Here is a 12,573-nt window from a genome sequence, read left to right as displayed (position 1 = left end):
TTTTAGTCCTTTGCTATCGCACTGCCCAAAAGCATAGAGCCCGAAAGAGACGACCTGGAGGAATGCCTGGAGGCGATGCCTTTCTAAACGGGCCGAAGGAAGCCGGAACTGGCCGAAGCGCTAGCCAACGAACGCAGCGTCTGGGGAGGGACAGCATGGCGGTCAGCGTTACTACGTTTGTCGTGGTCCTTTGTGGTGCCGAGGGCATGAACCATCGCTGGAATGAGCATTTGTCACTCTTCCGATATGTGATGTGCCGACAGCAGTCAAATTCGCTGGTGCGATGTACGAAAACGTGGTAAGGTGCTGAGTAAACCTGTGTTTATAGCGGGCTCAGCGGGCTCGACGGATAGCGCGTCGTCCTTTGCGCGCCTTCACTGGAGACGCTATGCTGACGGTGGGGCTCATTTCCTCCATGGCGCAGCAGCTGGTGGGAGACCACTACCCGGGTGACATCTCGCATCTTGGGGGTAAGTTAATTTTCTTCGAACCTGTTCATTATTTCAAAGCCTTTGCGCACAACTGGCCACGTCAACACAGCTAGTACAGAGACGCGAAGACGCAGTGCCCATCGCGGCAGCACGCAGCGCTGAAAGGTTGTTTGCTGGCGGCACACGGGCATGAATGCGCGTGTAGTGTCAGTGGTCACACGGTCATGGTCAGTATGCCATGCAAATATGCACAGCTGATCCGATCGCGGGGTGCACGATATCGGCGCCGTACTGCCGCCGTACTGCCATTCATCTCTCGCCGAGAATGGAATATGTGCCCACCAATAGTTCTTCGGCCCGGGCTTTACATTCTCGCCGCATGTTACGCTGTAATTGAAGTAACAGCGCTCGAGCAGTTTAACTACGTAGACTGCGATTCAGCTGTATGCGTTAGGATTGAGCTTCCTCCTCTTTCACTTGTATTTCACTTGTACTTTTATAAATTGTGTATTTAAGGTACGAAGCTGCATATGATCCAGCTGCGTTCGTACTTATAGTCGAGCCTTGAATAGCAGAACGGTGAGATAAAAACAAATTGCTCTGAAGTTTTCCGCTTCTATTTTGTCATTCGCTTTTTCATACTTTGGCTCGGAGCTGAAATGGTACAAACAACTGCAAAATGCACACAGGTGCCCTAGCTCCATTTGCCCTAAATCCCGAAGTTGCAGTGAAATTTAAGGGTAATTGAGCCTTTAATAGGTACGAAGAATAAACTTGATTGTTTCATGATTATAACCAATGGCGCAAATAAATCTGACTTTGACTTAAATATGCTGAGGTACCTCTCCAATACCTTATTTGATGTTAAAGGAAAAAGTGTGGTTTTTCTGCAATTGGCACTATTAATTCATCATACCTGTGAGAATGTGAAATCAGTGCTAATCATGCCAGATTTGAAATTGAGGGACGCATGCAGAATTTGAAGCAAACCAGCCTTCTACTGAAAATATCGTTCTGCTGTGGTCTGTTCTTTTGAATGGTGGCATGTATTGTAGAAACGATGCTGGATATCGATATGCAAGTGATGTCTCGTCTGAGGCTAGCTTGTGAATGACTGCCGTGGTTATGAATTTCTTGTTGCCTGGCCCACTTCGAAATGTGGTTAAACAGTTGTGTTCCATTCTGCGACCGGCTCCTTTTTGTGCCTTGCACTTTGCCTTACATGCTTGATTCTAGTCCATTTTTTGCACTGTGCTGCTGTTAAATGTGTCTTTTTACCTTGCAGCAATCTCCACATAGCTTTACCAGCAATGCCTCTTCCAAGCTCTCCAGTATGGCTGTGCCAGCCTTTCACTTGGTGCTAGGATGCCCAGCAAGCAAGCAGGCTTTTGAGGTAAGCACTGAAGACATCTTCCGACACAAGTAGCTTTTATTTTCCTAGTCCACTGCTACTTGTGTGACCCCTCGTTATGTTGATTTTCGCAAGTTAGGTTGCCTATTAAGGGCTCTCTTTTGTTTTTCACCTGCTGCTGTGGCCTACTGCATTGGTGTTCGGCTACTGAGCCCAAAGACGCGGGATTGAATTGTGGTGGCTTCGTTTCGACAAGGCGAAATGCATATTTGCTCGTGTGTTATGCAATGTCAGTGCATGTTAAAGAATCTTTGGTGGTCGAAATTTATGCACAGCCCTCCTCTATGAATGGAGCTATTGTTCAACTTTGAGGCATTAAAGGGACACTGATGGCTAGCTGAAGTTGACCTGTGATGATGAAGTTCTGCATCCTAACCACAAAGACGACACTTTTTCTGAAAGTGGAGCTTTATAAGCCAGAGAAAGCAAAACATACAATTTTCATCAGCACCGGCTGATTTCGGAAGTAAATTGCGATGCGCTGACTCCGGTTTTTTTTGGCACAGATTCCAGAGGCTAGGCTGAACTGCCATTCACCTCAGAACGGTTATCATGGAGTCCTTTGTGTAGACTTCATGAGTTCAAATCGAGTGGCGGGAAAATTTTTAAATGTAATTTTTGCGCCAATCATTGTGTTGATGGCCTTTGCGCTGCTGTTAAAACCGGGATAGCAGTATGGTATCCCATAAAACTAGGTTCAGGACTTGCAGGAAGTGGTTTATCACATTCCGCTAGCTTGTGCAAGAAACTACTTCAGGGATATGTGCAGGTGTCTTTAATGTGTTCCTGAGTGAGCACTAACTTGTTAGGGGGAAGGCAGCTTCTAATCTGGCACTACAGTGCCAATGTCGTGAGTGTAAATCATAAGATGACCCATCAGTGTGTACGCCTGATTTCTGTGACACTTCAGTGGTGTATAGAAGTGGTAAACAAATCTGTAAGGTATTTGATGCATATCTCCAAGGCAACGGTTGTATGAGTAGCGAAGCCATTAGTCAATCTTCAACGGAAAGAATTTTCTCTTTTAGATGACGTGCTTGTATATCAGTGACAGTTATTTGTTGTCCTGCCTTTCGCTGGTGTGGGTCATGTGTGGCGCATCTTCATGCGAGCCTTCTTTTCCTTCACAAAAAATTCAATTGATAGTCCAACCTGTTTTCTTCTCTTTTCCTGTGTTGCATCTTTTGGCTGGTTTTAAATCTGTAACTGAGCTCAGACCGTGATAATTACAGCCGGTAAACAGAGCTACTGAATGTGAGCTTGGCATACATGCGTACTGTATGTGTGAAAGTGCAGTTTACAATATTCAGAAATGCTTGATAGCCTTACAAGAATCTAAAATTTTGTTGGAATTCCTATTTGTTCTCTGTTCAAGTGTCAAGAGTTTTTCCGCTTCATCGTGTAATTAGAGCCACTTTGGTACTTAAGCTGAAATCTTTTCTTTAGCCTGCATGTTTCTCACTTTTGGGACAGAAACTTGGAGGCTAATGAAGAGAGTTCAGCTTAAAAGAGTATAGACACCTAATCTTGGTGGCATGTTTTCTTCTCTATAATGGTGCGGAAGACACTACTATGCATGAATCACCATCTGGTATTCGCGTGAGACCGCTAAATAATTTATAATCAACTTTTTCTGCCATCCTGTTTCGGTGAACAATTTGACTATGGCTATGACATCAAAGAGAGGTTATAGGTCATGTGAGGCGTGGGAAAACTGCCCTTATAATCGCTGCTTCGTCATTTTAATTTGCTACAGCGCTGACGCCAGCATTCCTTAAGAGCCAGAAGTACCAATTGTATTGCAGTTTTTCATGCCTCACGTGACCAATAACCTCGCTTTGACGTCACAGCCATCATTCAGCTGTTGAAACCGAAACAAATACAGCAGGAGAAAGAAATTTGATTATAAATTATTTAGCGGTCATAGGAGGATGCCATGTGGTAATCCGTGTATAATACTTTATGCCTTATTACAAAGAAAAAAACACGTGCCAAACGATAAGGACAGCAAAGTGAGCTATGGAAAGAAAAATGATAAGTCTAACATTAAGAGACCAAAAGGGGGCGGAGTGGGTGAGGGAACAAACGCGGGTTAATAACATGCTACTTGAAATTAAGAGGAAGAAACGGGCCTGTGCGGGGCTTGTAATGGGAAGACAACATAACCGCTGGTCCTTAAAGGTAATGGAGTGGATTCCAAGAGAAGTCAAGCGTAGCAGGGGGCGGCAGAAAGTTAGATGGGCGGATGAGATTAAGAAGTTTGCGGGGATATGGTGGCCACACCTAGCAAAGGACAGGGTTAATGTGGAGACATGGGTGAGTCCTTTGCCCTGCAGTGGACCTAGTCAGGCTGATGATGATGGTATGTGTCGCACCTGCTGCTTCGTGCTATCAGCTGGCCCATGCTTGGCCGACCAGACTAGCCAAATTTGTGATGTGGGTTTTCTATTGCACCTGCATTTGTGTACACAGAGGACTTGAATGGTAGCAGGCGATGCTGTGCATGTGTTCACGCCACAGCACACATGACCCACACTGAAAGCTTCTCTGCCTTTAGTAAGACAGCTGCATCAGTCTGGGGCATAACGTATCCCAGTGCTAGAGTATGAGTAAATTGCTCTGGAATTTTAATCTGGTATCAGGTAGCATAGCGCAAAAGAAGGCTAGCGCGGCTGCCTATATTCTCTTGGGCAGCTGTGTTGGATTTTCAGTGCCTGTTAGTGTAATCCGTGAAAGTTCACTGTAACCCATTCGTTTCGATGTAAATTAGGAAGTCCTTAGAGCCCTGTACTTTTTAATTATAATAAGGTAATGCAGTAATTCAATTGTACCTGTTCTCTTTCAACACAGTAAAGTGCTGCTGGGTCGAGATCACAGTTTTACTTACTTTGTAGGTGTGCTCAGGCTGTGATCATCATCATCAGCAGCAGCAGCAGCAGCAGCAGCCTGACTACACCCACTGCAGGGCAAAGGCCTCTCCCATGTCTCTCCAATTAACCCTGTCCTTTGCCACTTGCGGCCACTGTATCCCCACAAACTTCTTAATCTCATCCACCCACCATTTTTTCGTGTGTGTGTGTCTTTTTCGCCATTCTGAAATTCAATCATACAAATGGATTGATGCATGTAGTGTCAGGTGCGTAATGTGATACCACCAGCTCACCCCAAGCTGTGCTCAGATTTGCCTCATTGCTGCAGGAGCAAGAAGGCAGGCTTGAGGCTGAGTGGTGCAAAAACATGATTTTTCAAGAATGTCTCTGTGGAAATTGCAATTAATCATGTGAATTTGCTTTCATTTTAGGAGCTGCACACAAGCTGGGCGCCTTTCCATGCTGATCATGCTGGCCAGGTACGCTTATGGTTACATTCCTAGGTTGTTTTCATAATGGCAGTTGTGGATTTCTGTGTGGTTTCAAAACATAAATTGTATAAGTATTTGGCCTGCCACAAAAGTATAGTGGTGCATTCAAGGCCAGTGTTACAAAGGGATGTTTTGATTGCTGCAAGAACTTGAAGGCCCCTGTGTGGTCACTGTGGAAGGCCCCCTCCCTACTTAGGAATTGCTAATTGGTTTACTCAGTCATTTGGCAGAGGAATAGTGTATAGAGATAAGGGATGGAAGAATGCTTCCAACTAAAGAAAAAAATCCAGCAAGCAGTCATAGAAGCAGAAGTACAAAAATGGCAAGGCTTTCTCTAATTTACATCGAATCTTTTTCACTTAGACTTCTTATTGCATACAACGGCTGATGCTTGGCTTACACACATATTTTCTTTAGGTATGCAGTAGGTCTCACATTCTTGTATGATATGGTCACGGTGCCAAAAAATGATGGTGGTGTTAGAAAACTCGGAATATAGAGGAATTTTATTGCTGACCTTATGGAGAACTATGGTAGCTGTGCAGTCGTTATAAATATCTTCCAATATTTTCACATAACACTCTTCTACACCCTGATTCCACAATGCCTGCATGGCAGCTGTGGTTCCACCGAGTCAATTGCTGTCTGGTAGTCAATGAAGGCTATAATTGGGGTTGGTTATATTCTGCCCATTTCTCTATCACCTGATTGATTGCATGAATGTGGTCTCTTGTTGAGTATCCTTTACGAAAGCCTGCCTGATCATTTGGTTGATTGAATTCGAAGGTTGTCCTGACTCTATTAGTGATTACCTTAGTAAATACCTTGTAGGCAATCGATAGTAAGCTGATCGGTCTGTAAATCTTCAAGTCCTTGACATCTTCTTTCTTATGAATTAAAATAATGTTCGCATTCTTCCAAGCTCCTGATACGCTCGTGGTCACGAGGCAAGCGTGTACAGGGTGGCTAGTTTCTCTAGCACAATCTCTCCTCCGTCCTTCAACAAATCTGCTGTTACCTGATCCTCACCAGCTGCTTTGCCCCTTTGCATTGCTCCTGAGGCTTTCTTTACTTCCTCCCTCGTTACTGGCGGGATGTCCCATTGCTATGCTCTACTGCCTCTCTCCGTAACATTGTGATTACATTCACTACTGTAGAGATTTGTGCAGAACTCTTCGGCTACTTTAACTATCTTATACATATTGCTTATGACATTGCCCTCTTTGTCTTTTAGCGCATACATCTGGTTTTTACCTGTGATTAGTTTTCTCTTCACTGATTTTAGGCTACCTCCATGCTTTAGAGCATGCTAGGTTTTCTCCATGTTAAACTTTCTTATGTTGGCTACCTTGCACTTATAAATAACTTCGATAGATCTCCTAGTTCTATTCATTCTCTGAAGTTAGACGTCCTCATGCTTTGGCGTTTCTTCATCAGATCTTTCGTCTCCTGAGATAGCTTGCAGGTATCCTCTCGAATGATCTGACCACCTACTTCTGCAGCACGCTCCAATGAATTTAAATATGTATTTAAAGATAACAGTTGAGGTGGGAGATTGAGCTTCGAGATTTGCACTTCAACTCGGGAGTTATGCCACTGCTACACAGAATACTTGATCGCCGTAGAGATATTTCATCATCTGGCACCAAGCTGCTGTGGCGCCACTGTCACAGTTGATAATTTTGCTGGGAAGCTGTTGTAGCGCTCACACAGTTTTGAAAAGTGGTATTCATTGTTTTTGTGCTATTGGCAACAGTGATAATATGCTTGCCGCAGTGTTTTGTGGCTAACCTTCTTTTTTTTTAGTGAAATAAGTTGTACATTTCATGTTGAGTATTCTTTGAGCGATTAAATTGCTTTGATTTTATTCCTTCGTGTATAGTTGCGAGTGCTCCATGTCTGAGTGCAAATTTCTACCACTGAAAAGCCTTCAAAATCTTAATAGATGTCCACACTGTTCTAGGGACTCAGTGGCTATTGGAAATGCCCATTTAGCTGTATTCAAGTGCCACTGAGTTAATAGCCATTTGAAAGCCTTCAAAATGCCTGTGTGACACGGTTATTAGATTTTGTGCAGGTTTGATGCTGAGCAGTCTGCGTGCTTGAGTCGGGTTTTCCAGTGTCTGTATTTCAAACCTGAAACTTTTCGAAATCATCATTAGTTCATTAATGGAAGAAGTACTTGTGCCCTTTTCTGGAATTTCCAGAAAACAGATTAACTGAATTTTTTTGCATATACTCCTACCTTTTTGCAGGTGCTGCATAGTGAGAACCTGTATCAAGACGCCAACCTGCTGGACTTGGAGAAACTGAAGAAATTGTTTAGCCACTGTGTGGCACCCATCATGAGGGATGTGGCATTAATAAAGCCAGTTAAGGTGACCTTATCTATGTCCTTTTGCAAGCATGCTACACACATGAGAACCATCCCACGAAGCACCGTTTCTGCAAAGCTTGTTATCTCACAACATGCATGCTGAATGAGGCAGTGACAGACAGATGAGGAGGCCTTAATGCAGTACATTAGCGTACCGTGTTGAGCAGTGATGTAGGAGCCTTGCAGCCATGCAAGGTATTATCGGCATCATGATGGTAACTCCATTAGACACTGTCTAGTGCTCTGTGAGCCAGACTCGGCTCTTGAACATTCTGGGACTCACCCTTGGCTCTCGGACATTCTGGAAGCCTCACCCGGCTTGCGCATATCACGCGAGGATGTCTCCTGCTGTACGAGCCTTACGTGGCTTGCGCACTTACGTGAGAGATGTCTCGCGTTTGCGAGCTTGCTCAGCTTGCGCAAATTATGTGAAATATGTCTCGCGTTCTGCGACCTCGTTCAATCGTCGCATTTTGCGTGGCAATAAACACGCAAAGATAGGCACGCAGAATTCACGCTCAATATTTTCAATAGGGTTGCGAAGGCAAATATTTCGTGCTGTTAAACTTTTCTTTTAAAGAAACCGCAGCTGGCAAAAGGCAGAGTTGATTAGAGAGACATGGGAGAGGCCTTTGCCCTGTAGTAGGCATAGTCGCGCTGATTAGGATGATGATGATGAAAGCAATTCACGACGTCACGGATCATAACTTCTCGCCACTAAGAACGAAGTACGCTTTATATTCACAATTCAACAACGGGGTTTCTTTTTTAAATTCCAAGCAAGGAAGCAGTATCTACACTGTGTGTAGACACTGTACGCAACGGGGCGCATAATATGCCCTAGTGCTTGATATGCCAAATTTTCTTCTTTTCAAAGCACGACAGTTGGCTTGTACACAATGTGGTTCCACTGTCTGTTGTCTAAGCTTTATTTAGTTTAATGAAGCCATTTCAGTATTATAGAATAATGCCGCAGATGAAGTGAAGCGGCGGTTTTTATTTTAGAACTGCCGTTTGCTATTTATCGCATGTATCTACACTGCGTTCTAGCCAATGGCACTCATGAATTTATACGCGTGATGTCCTGTCACGTAGAGCAGCTTACGAATATGAGTCCAAGCAATAGTGGAATATTACCTCTATTGAATTTTAAGGCTGGCGCCTGGAGGATAACAAAAAGGCTTGAGGTTAAACAGGCAAACGCCGTGAGGAATGAAAGTAGAACAGTAACAGTAACAGCAAGGAACAAGAAAACAGCACACCAAGTTAGGGAACGCGAGCTAGTGGTATCCTAGCTGAAACAAAGAGGTGAAAATGAACATGGGCATGAGTTGCAATACTGAGAGAGTATTAACATCAATATTGTCACGTGCTGCGCATGGGCGCTGAGGAACAAAGCAGACGTGCGGCGGCTGGAAGAAGAAGAGAAGGTCCAGTATCCTGCCGCCGGCGCACCAAGCTCTTCTCGACCTGCCTTGTACATAGTATTTTGTAAATAGAACCTGTAACAATATTAACTAAAGCTTTATTTCACTGCCGAGGCCTGCTGCAAAAAAGGACTACAACTCTGCAGCTTCAATGGCAGAAGAGCAATTACCTCGTTATTGAGTTAATATGAAGCTGCCTGTTTCAGATGGGCTCAGGTTTTAACAATACAGCTGGCCAAAGTTGTCATGTGGGAATTCGTAGTCTGCCCTAACAGGCATGAACAGTCGCTCGGGAATTGCACCATTCATTAAGAGGAGGAGATCGAATAACATAAAGTGCAGACGAAGCAGGTTATAGAAATGTTAGGTTTAGTGTTGGGGAAACCAAATATATGAACTGTGATAAAGTATCGACTCCAAAGGTAATATCATACTTTTCGTGAGCTTTCTTCGTTTCCAGCATTTTTAGTAGCTTTCTAGAAATGTGTTTTCCGTGAATGTCTCTTGTGAAGTCGGGGTCTCTTTAGCCCATTTATTTTTCCGAAAACTGCAATATTCTGGGAACCATTGGTATGCTACTCTTTGTCAGATGGGTGCAAGCCTTCGTTACTGCAGGAGGAAGGTCCGTGTATCAGTGTCTTGCATATCATAAATTTATTTTGAAGCGGTAGGTTCACTACTAGAAAGAGCGAAAGCCCCTTTCAGATAACCAAATATCATAGCTAATTTGTATAAAACTGCAGCCATGGAACTCTGCAGGAGTAACCGGAAATTGGCGAAAATAGCGCTAAGAAGACTGTGAAATTTGTGAGCGTTGCTGGTGCTTTGCCGATGACCTTCAAGGCTCAGTCAAGGTCAAACCTTCTGTTTATAAGTTTGGAGAACTGGTGGATGGTCAATGGTCAAGCAGTTGGACAGGTCAGGGTCTAGGTCACGGGTCAACGCCAGTTCAAGGTCAGGTCAATCTCAAGCCGGACATGTCAAGATCACGTGACGATTAACCAAACGTTTGGCTCGCCGAGAAGCCTAAACGCGGGGTTTACGTGACAGAGTGTGACATAACGCCATCTTTAACCGAGTACATGAGGGAAGGTGCGCCGGCGCTCCTAGGAATAAGTGTACACGCGATGTTCACGTGCTAGTTATGCTGTTCGTTGAGCGTTTCTCTGGTATTTTCGAGGCTAAACCATCGTGAAGCTACCGCTTGTCACTTGCTTTAACCAAGGCTAAAGCACCGTTAATTTTTTGTAACCGCCATTTAAATACACTGGGTAAATCTCATCATCTTGCAGACTGCCAATAAACGTGTCGCAATGTCTCCGGGAAAGGCGTCACCTTCTCCAAGTGGCAGGAGAGGTTGGGCATGCACACGACACCCCCATGCACACAGAATCCACACGTGAAGCGCAGTAAGGCCAGATGGTCCACGCAGTGCACGTTGTAGGCTGTGCTATCAAAAGATGATCATAATAACGAAAACAGAGAAAAAAATATTTAGAGAATCTGGAAATTATTCCCTAGGGTTCCTCGTGCGCCTTTCCAGCGCGCACCAGTGCATTAGCCGAGCGAGCTGCAGTGAGGAAACGTGGCATCGCTTTCCCTTTCAACGCGTGATTGCTGCCTCATTGTAGTAAGTTTCTCGTGTAGACTCTTCCGGAGGGGTATACACCTTCCCAAAACATGCACGCCACGCTTTCTCTTCGGGCCTTCTGCTCATCGGAGCTGTTCAGCTTTTCTTTTCGACTTCTATAGCGTGCTGATTCCAGGAGGATTTTAGTGGACGCTCACGTTTACGCCTGCGACCAAATCAGTGCAGGAGACCCCTTACATGAAGAGAGCACGTGTGTTCCCTTGCGCTTCTCGTTTCGCTAATGAACGAAAGTGTGCGCTAGCCGCAAAGTGCGCTCCGCCGACGTGAGAAGATTCGCAACCGAGACCACGAACCTTCGCATCCATGGTTTTACGCGCTAAACCTTTTTTTTTCTCTCGCTCTCCAAATGAACACCCGCGCTGGAATGGCGGGCCCTGGCGATGAACCGTGACTAGAACACGGAAGGCTCTAAAGACGAAGCAATGTTTAAAGTACACAAAACATTTATTTACGTTCTTTTAACTCGCCGAGGCTCCCGTTGATGCTAATGGGATTGCCGCAATATATGGCTCTGGATTAACTTCTATCACCTGAGGCTTAGCGATGGCGCTCCAGATTTCACTGGATGTGTGCTTTTTGATTACTAATGACCTGTTCTGTGGAGCCAGAGACCGGCAATTTCACCCGCCAACTTTTTGCTGGAAAGTAGATTGCCATACTCTCTGCGCCACTACGGACGGTGGGTGTCGGCTCATGCGTGATAGCAAGTGCGAAACTCACGGAGACCCAAAATTAGGGGCGAATACCAAAACGTATACATCTCTCTTGCAGCGTGCAACATTTACATAAACGCTTAGAAAGGGTTGATGATGCAAAAACTGTAGTTATCGACCCTACACAAGAAGTGCACTCGAGCATAATCATACCGGTTTTCTTCTGTAATAAAACGTTTATAGTACTGTCAGTGCACAACACCAGTGCACACGCTGAAGGACGAACAAGAGAACGACTCCAAAACGGCTTTTGATTCCTGTACAGGCAGCAAATGGAAGTGAACATATACAAGTCCATCTTTCTTGGAAAAAAGTTTGAATAATTGAATATTTGAAGGTACTTTTATGGAAATATTTAAGCTAATCGTTTAATTTTCGGATGCGTAGCAAAAATCTTTTAAAGTTTTTTATTGCTTGCATCCAGTAGTTGAGACTGCCAGAGAAAACCAATGCAGAAAGTTTTTGACCACGGCGAGGACATAAATAGCAAGAAAATGCAATCCTACAAAGGGGAGATGTGCGGATATATTGATAGTTAAAAAAATAAATGAAAAAAAAACTGATTTCATAAGGTATTTCCAGTCCAGAAATTCTTTTGTCCAGAACTGCTAGGCACGAGAAAGGGAACAAGAAGGGAGTCACATTCGCTCACCATGAAAGTCGCAGACAGGACACAGAGGCAGTGCTCGCGGTGTGGGCACTGCGTGAGAATGAACGTGCACAGAGAAAGCCCAAAATGACGGCTTTGAAGAGGTGCTTTAGGAATAACTTTGAAGCTGCTTTTTTAGGGACACAAATTACATCAACACTGAAAGGACGATTGCCAAAGTACCAAATGTTATATGCACTCTAGTAAGAAAAAAATCCTCGTGCTGCATTGACACCCGAGGGAATACGTGAAGCTCACTGCCGCCGTGGCAAAATCTGGTATCATGGAAGTAAATTAAGAGACAACCGTAAGTCTGATACCAAATTACAACACCCTCGCCACATAACCGCTAACCGATACATATTCCTTGCTTCCCTTTTGGTTTTCCTTCTTTTCCTGTTTAGCTATTTTTGATGGTAATTCAGTTTTTATACGAAGTAGATATGAAGTCCGCTTAACTTCGCTCTCCCAGCATATCTGTTCATCAAATATCTACTGTTTGCTTCCCAGGAATCAATGCCTAATACATATGGAGGTGATCAGAACGGGTTAC

General features: G+C 44.3%; 1 protein-coding gene across 2 annotated transcripts; it reads left to right on the top strand.

Annotated features, from left to right (window-relative positions):
• Window positions 1-383: 383 nt before the first annotated feature.
• Window positions 384-7,891, top strand: LOC149334236 (uncharacterized). 2 transcript variants are annotated; one of them, XM_089556218.1, is made up of 4 exons: window positions 384-470; window positions 1,717-1,824; window positions 5,144-5,191; window positions 7,459-7,891. In XM_089556218.1, the coding sequence occupies exons 2-4, from the start codon at window positions 1,765-1,767 to the stop codon at window positions 7,681-7,683; spliced, it is 333 nt and encodes a 110-aa protein (XP_089412344.1). In that variant the 5' UTR covers window positions 384-470; window positions 1,717-1,764; the 3' UTR covers window positions 7,684-7,891. The 2 variants fall into 2 exon arrangements, with proteins under 2 accessions (XP_089412344.1, XP_089412342.1); XM_089556216.1 differs by lacking the exon at window positions 384-470 and having other exon boundaries at window positions 1,455-1,824.
• The last annotated feature ends 4,682 nt before the right edge of the window (window positions 7,892-12,573 follow it).

The sequence above is a fragment of the Amblyomma mixtum genome, chromosome 8 (assembly GCF_055824585.1).
Source record: "Amblyomma mixtum isolate Tamu chromosome 8, ASM5582458v1, whole genome shotgun sequence".
NCBI classification, from domain to species: domain Eukaryota; kingdom Metazoa; phylum Arthropoda; class Arachnida; order Ixodida; family Ixodidae; genus Amblyomma; species Amblyomma mixtum.
Note: the sequence above shows the minus strand (reverse complement) of the source record. Positions and strands in the feature narration are given on the sequence as shown.

Coding starts and splice junctions, on each gene's coding strand:
- LOC149334236 (XM_089556216.1), top strand. CDS start 1,696: ATGTGTCTTTTTACCTTGCAGCAATCTCCACATAGCTTTACCAGCAAT. Junction 1,825..5,143: donor CAAGCAAGCAGGCTTTTGAG/GTAAGCACTGAA, acceptor CTTTCATTTTAG/GAGCTGCACACAAGCTGGGC. Junction 5,192..7,458: donor ATGCTGATCATGCTGGCCAG/GTACGCTTATGG, acceptor ACCTTTTTGCAG/GTGCTGCATAGTGAGAACCT.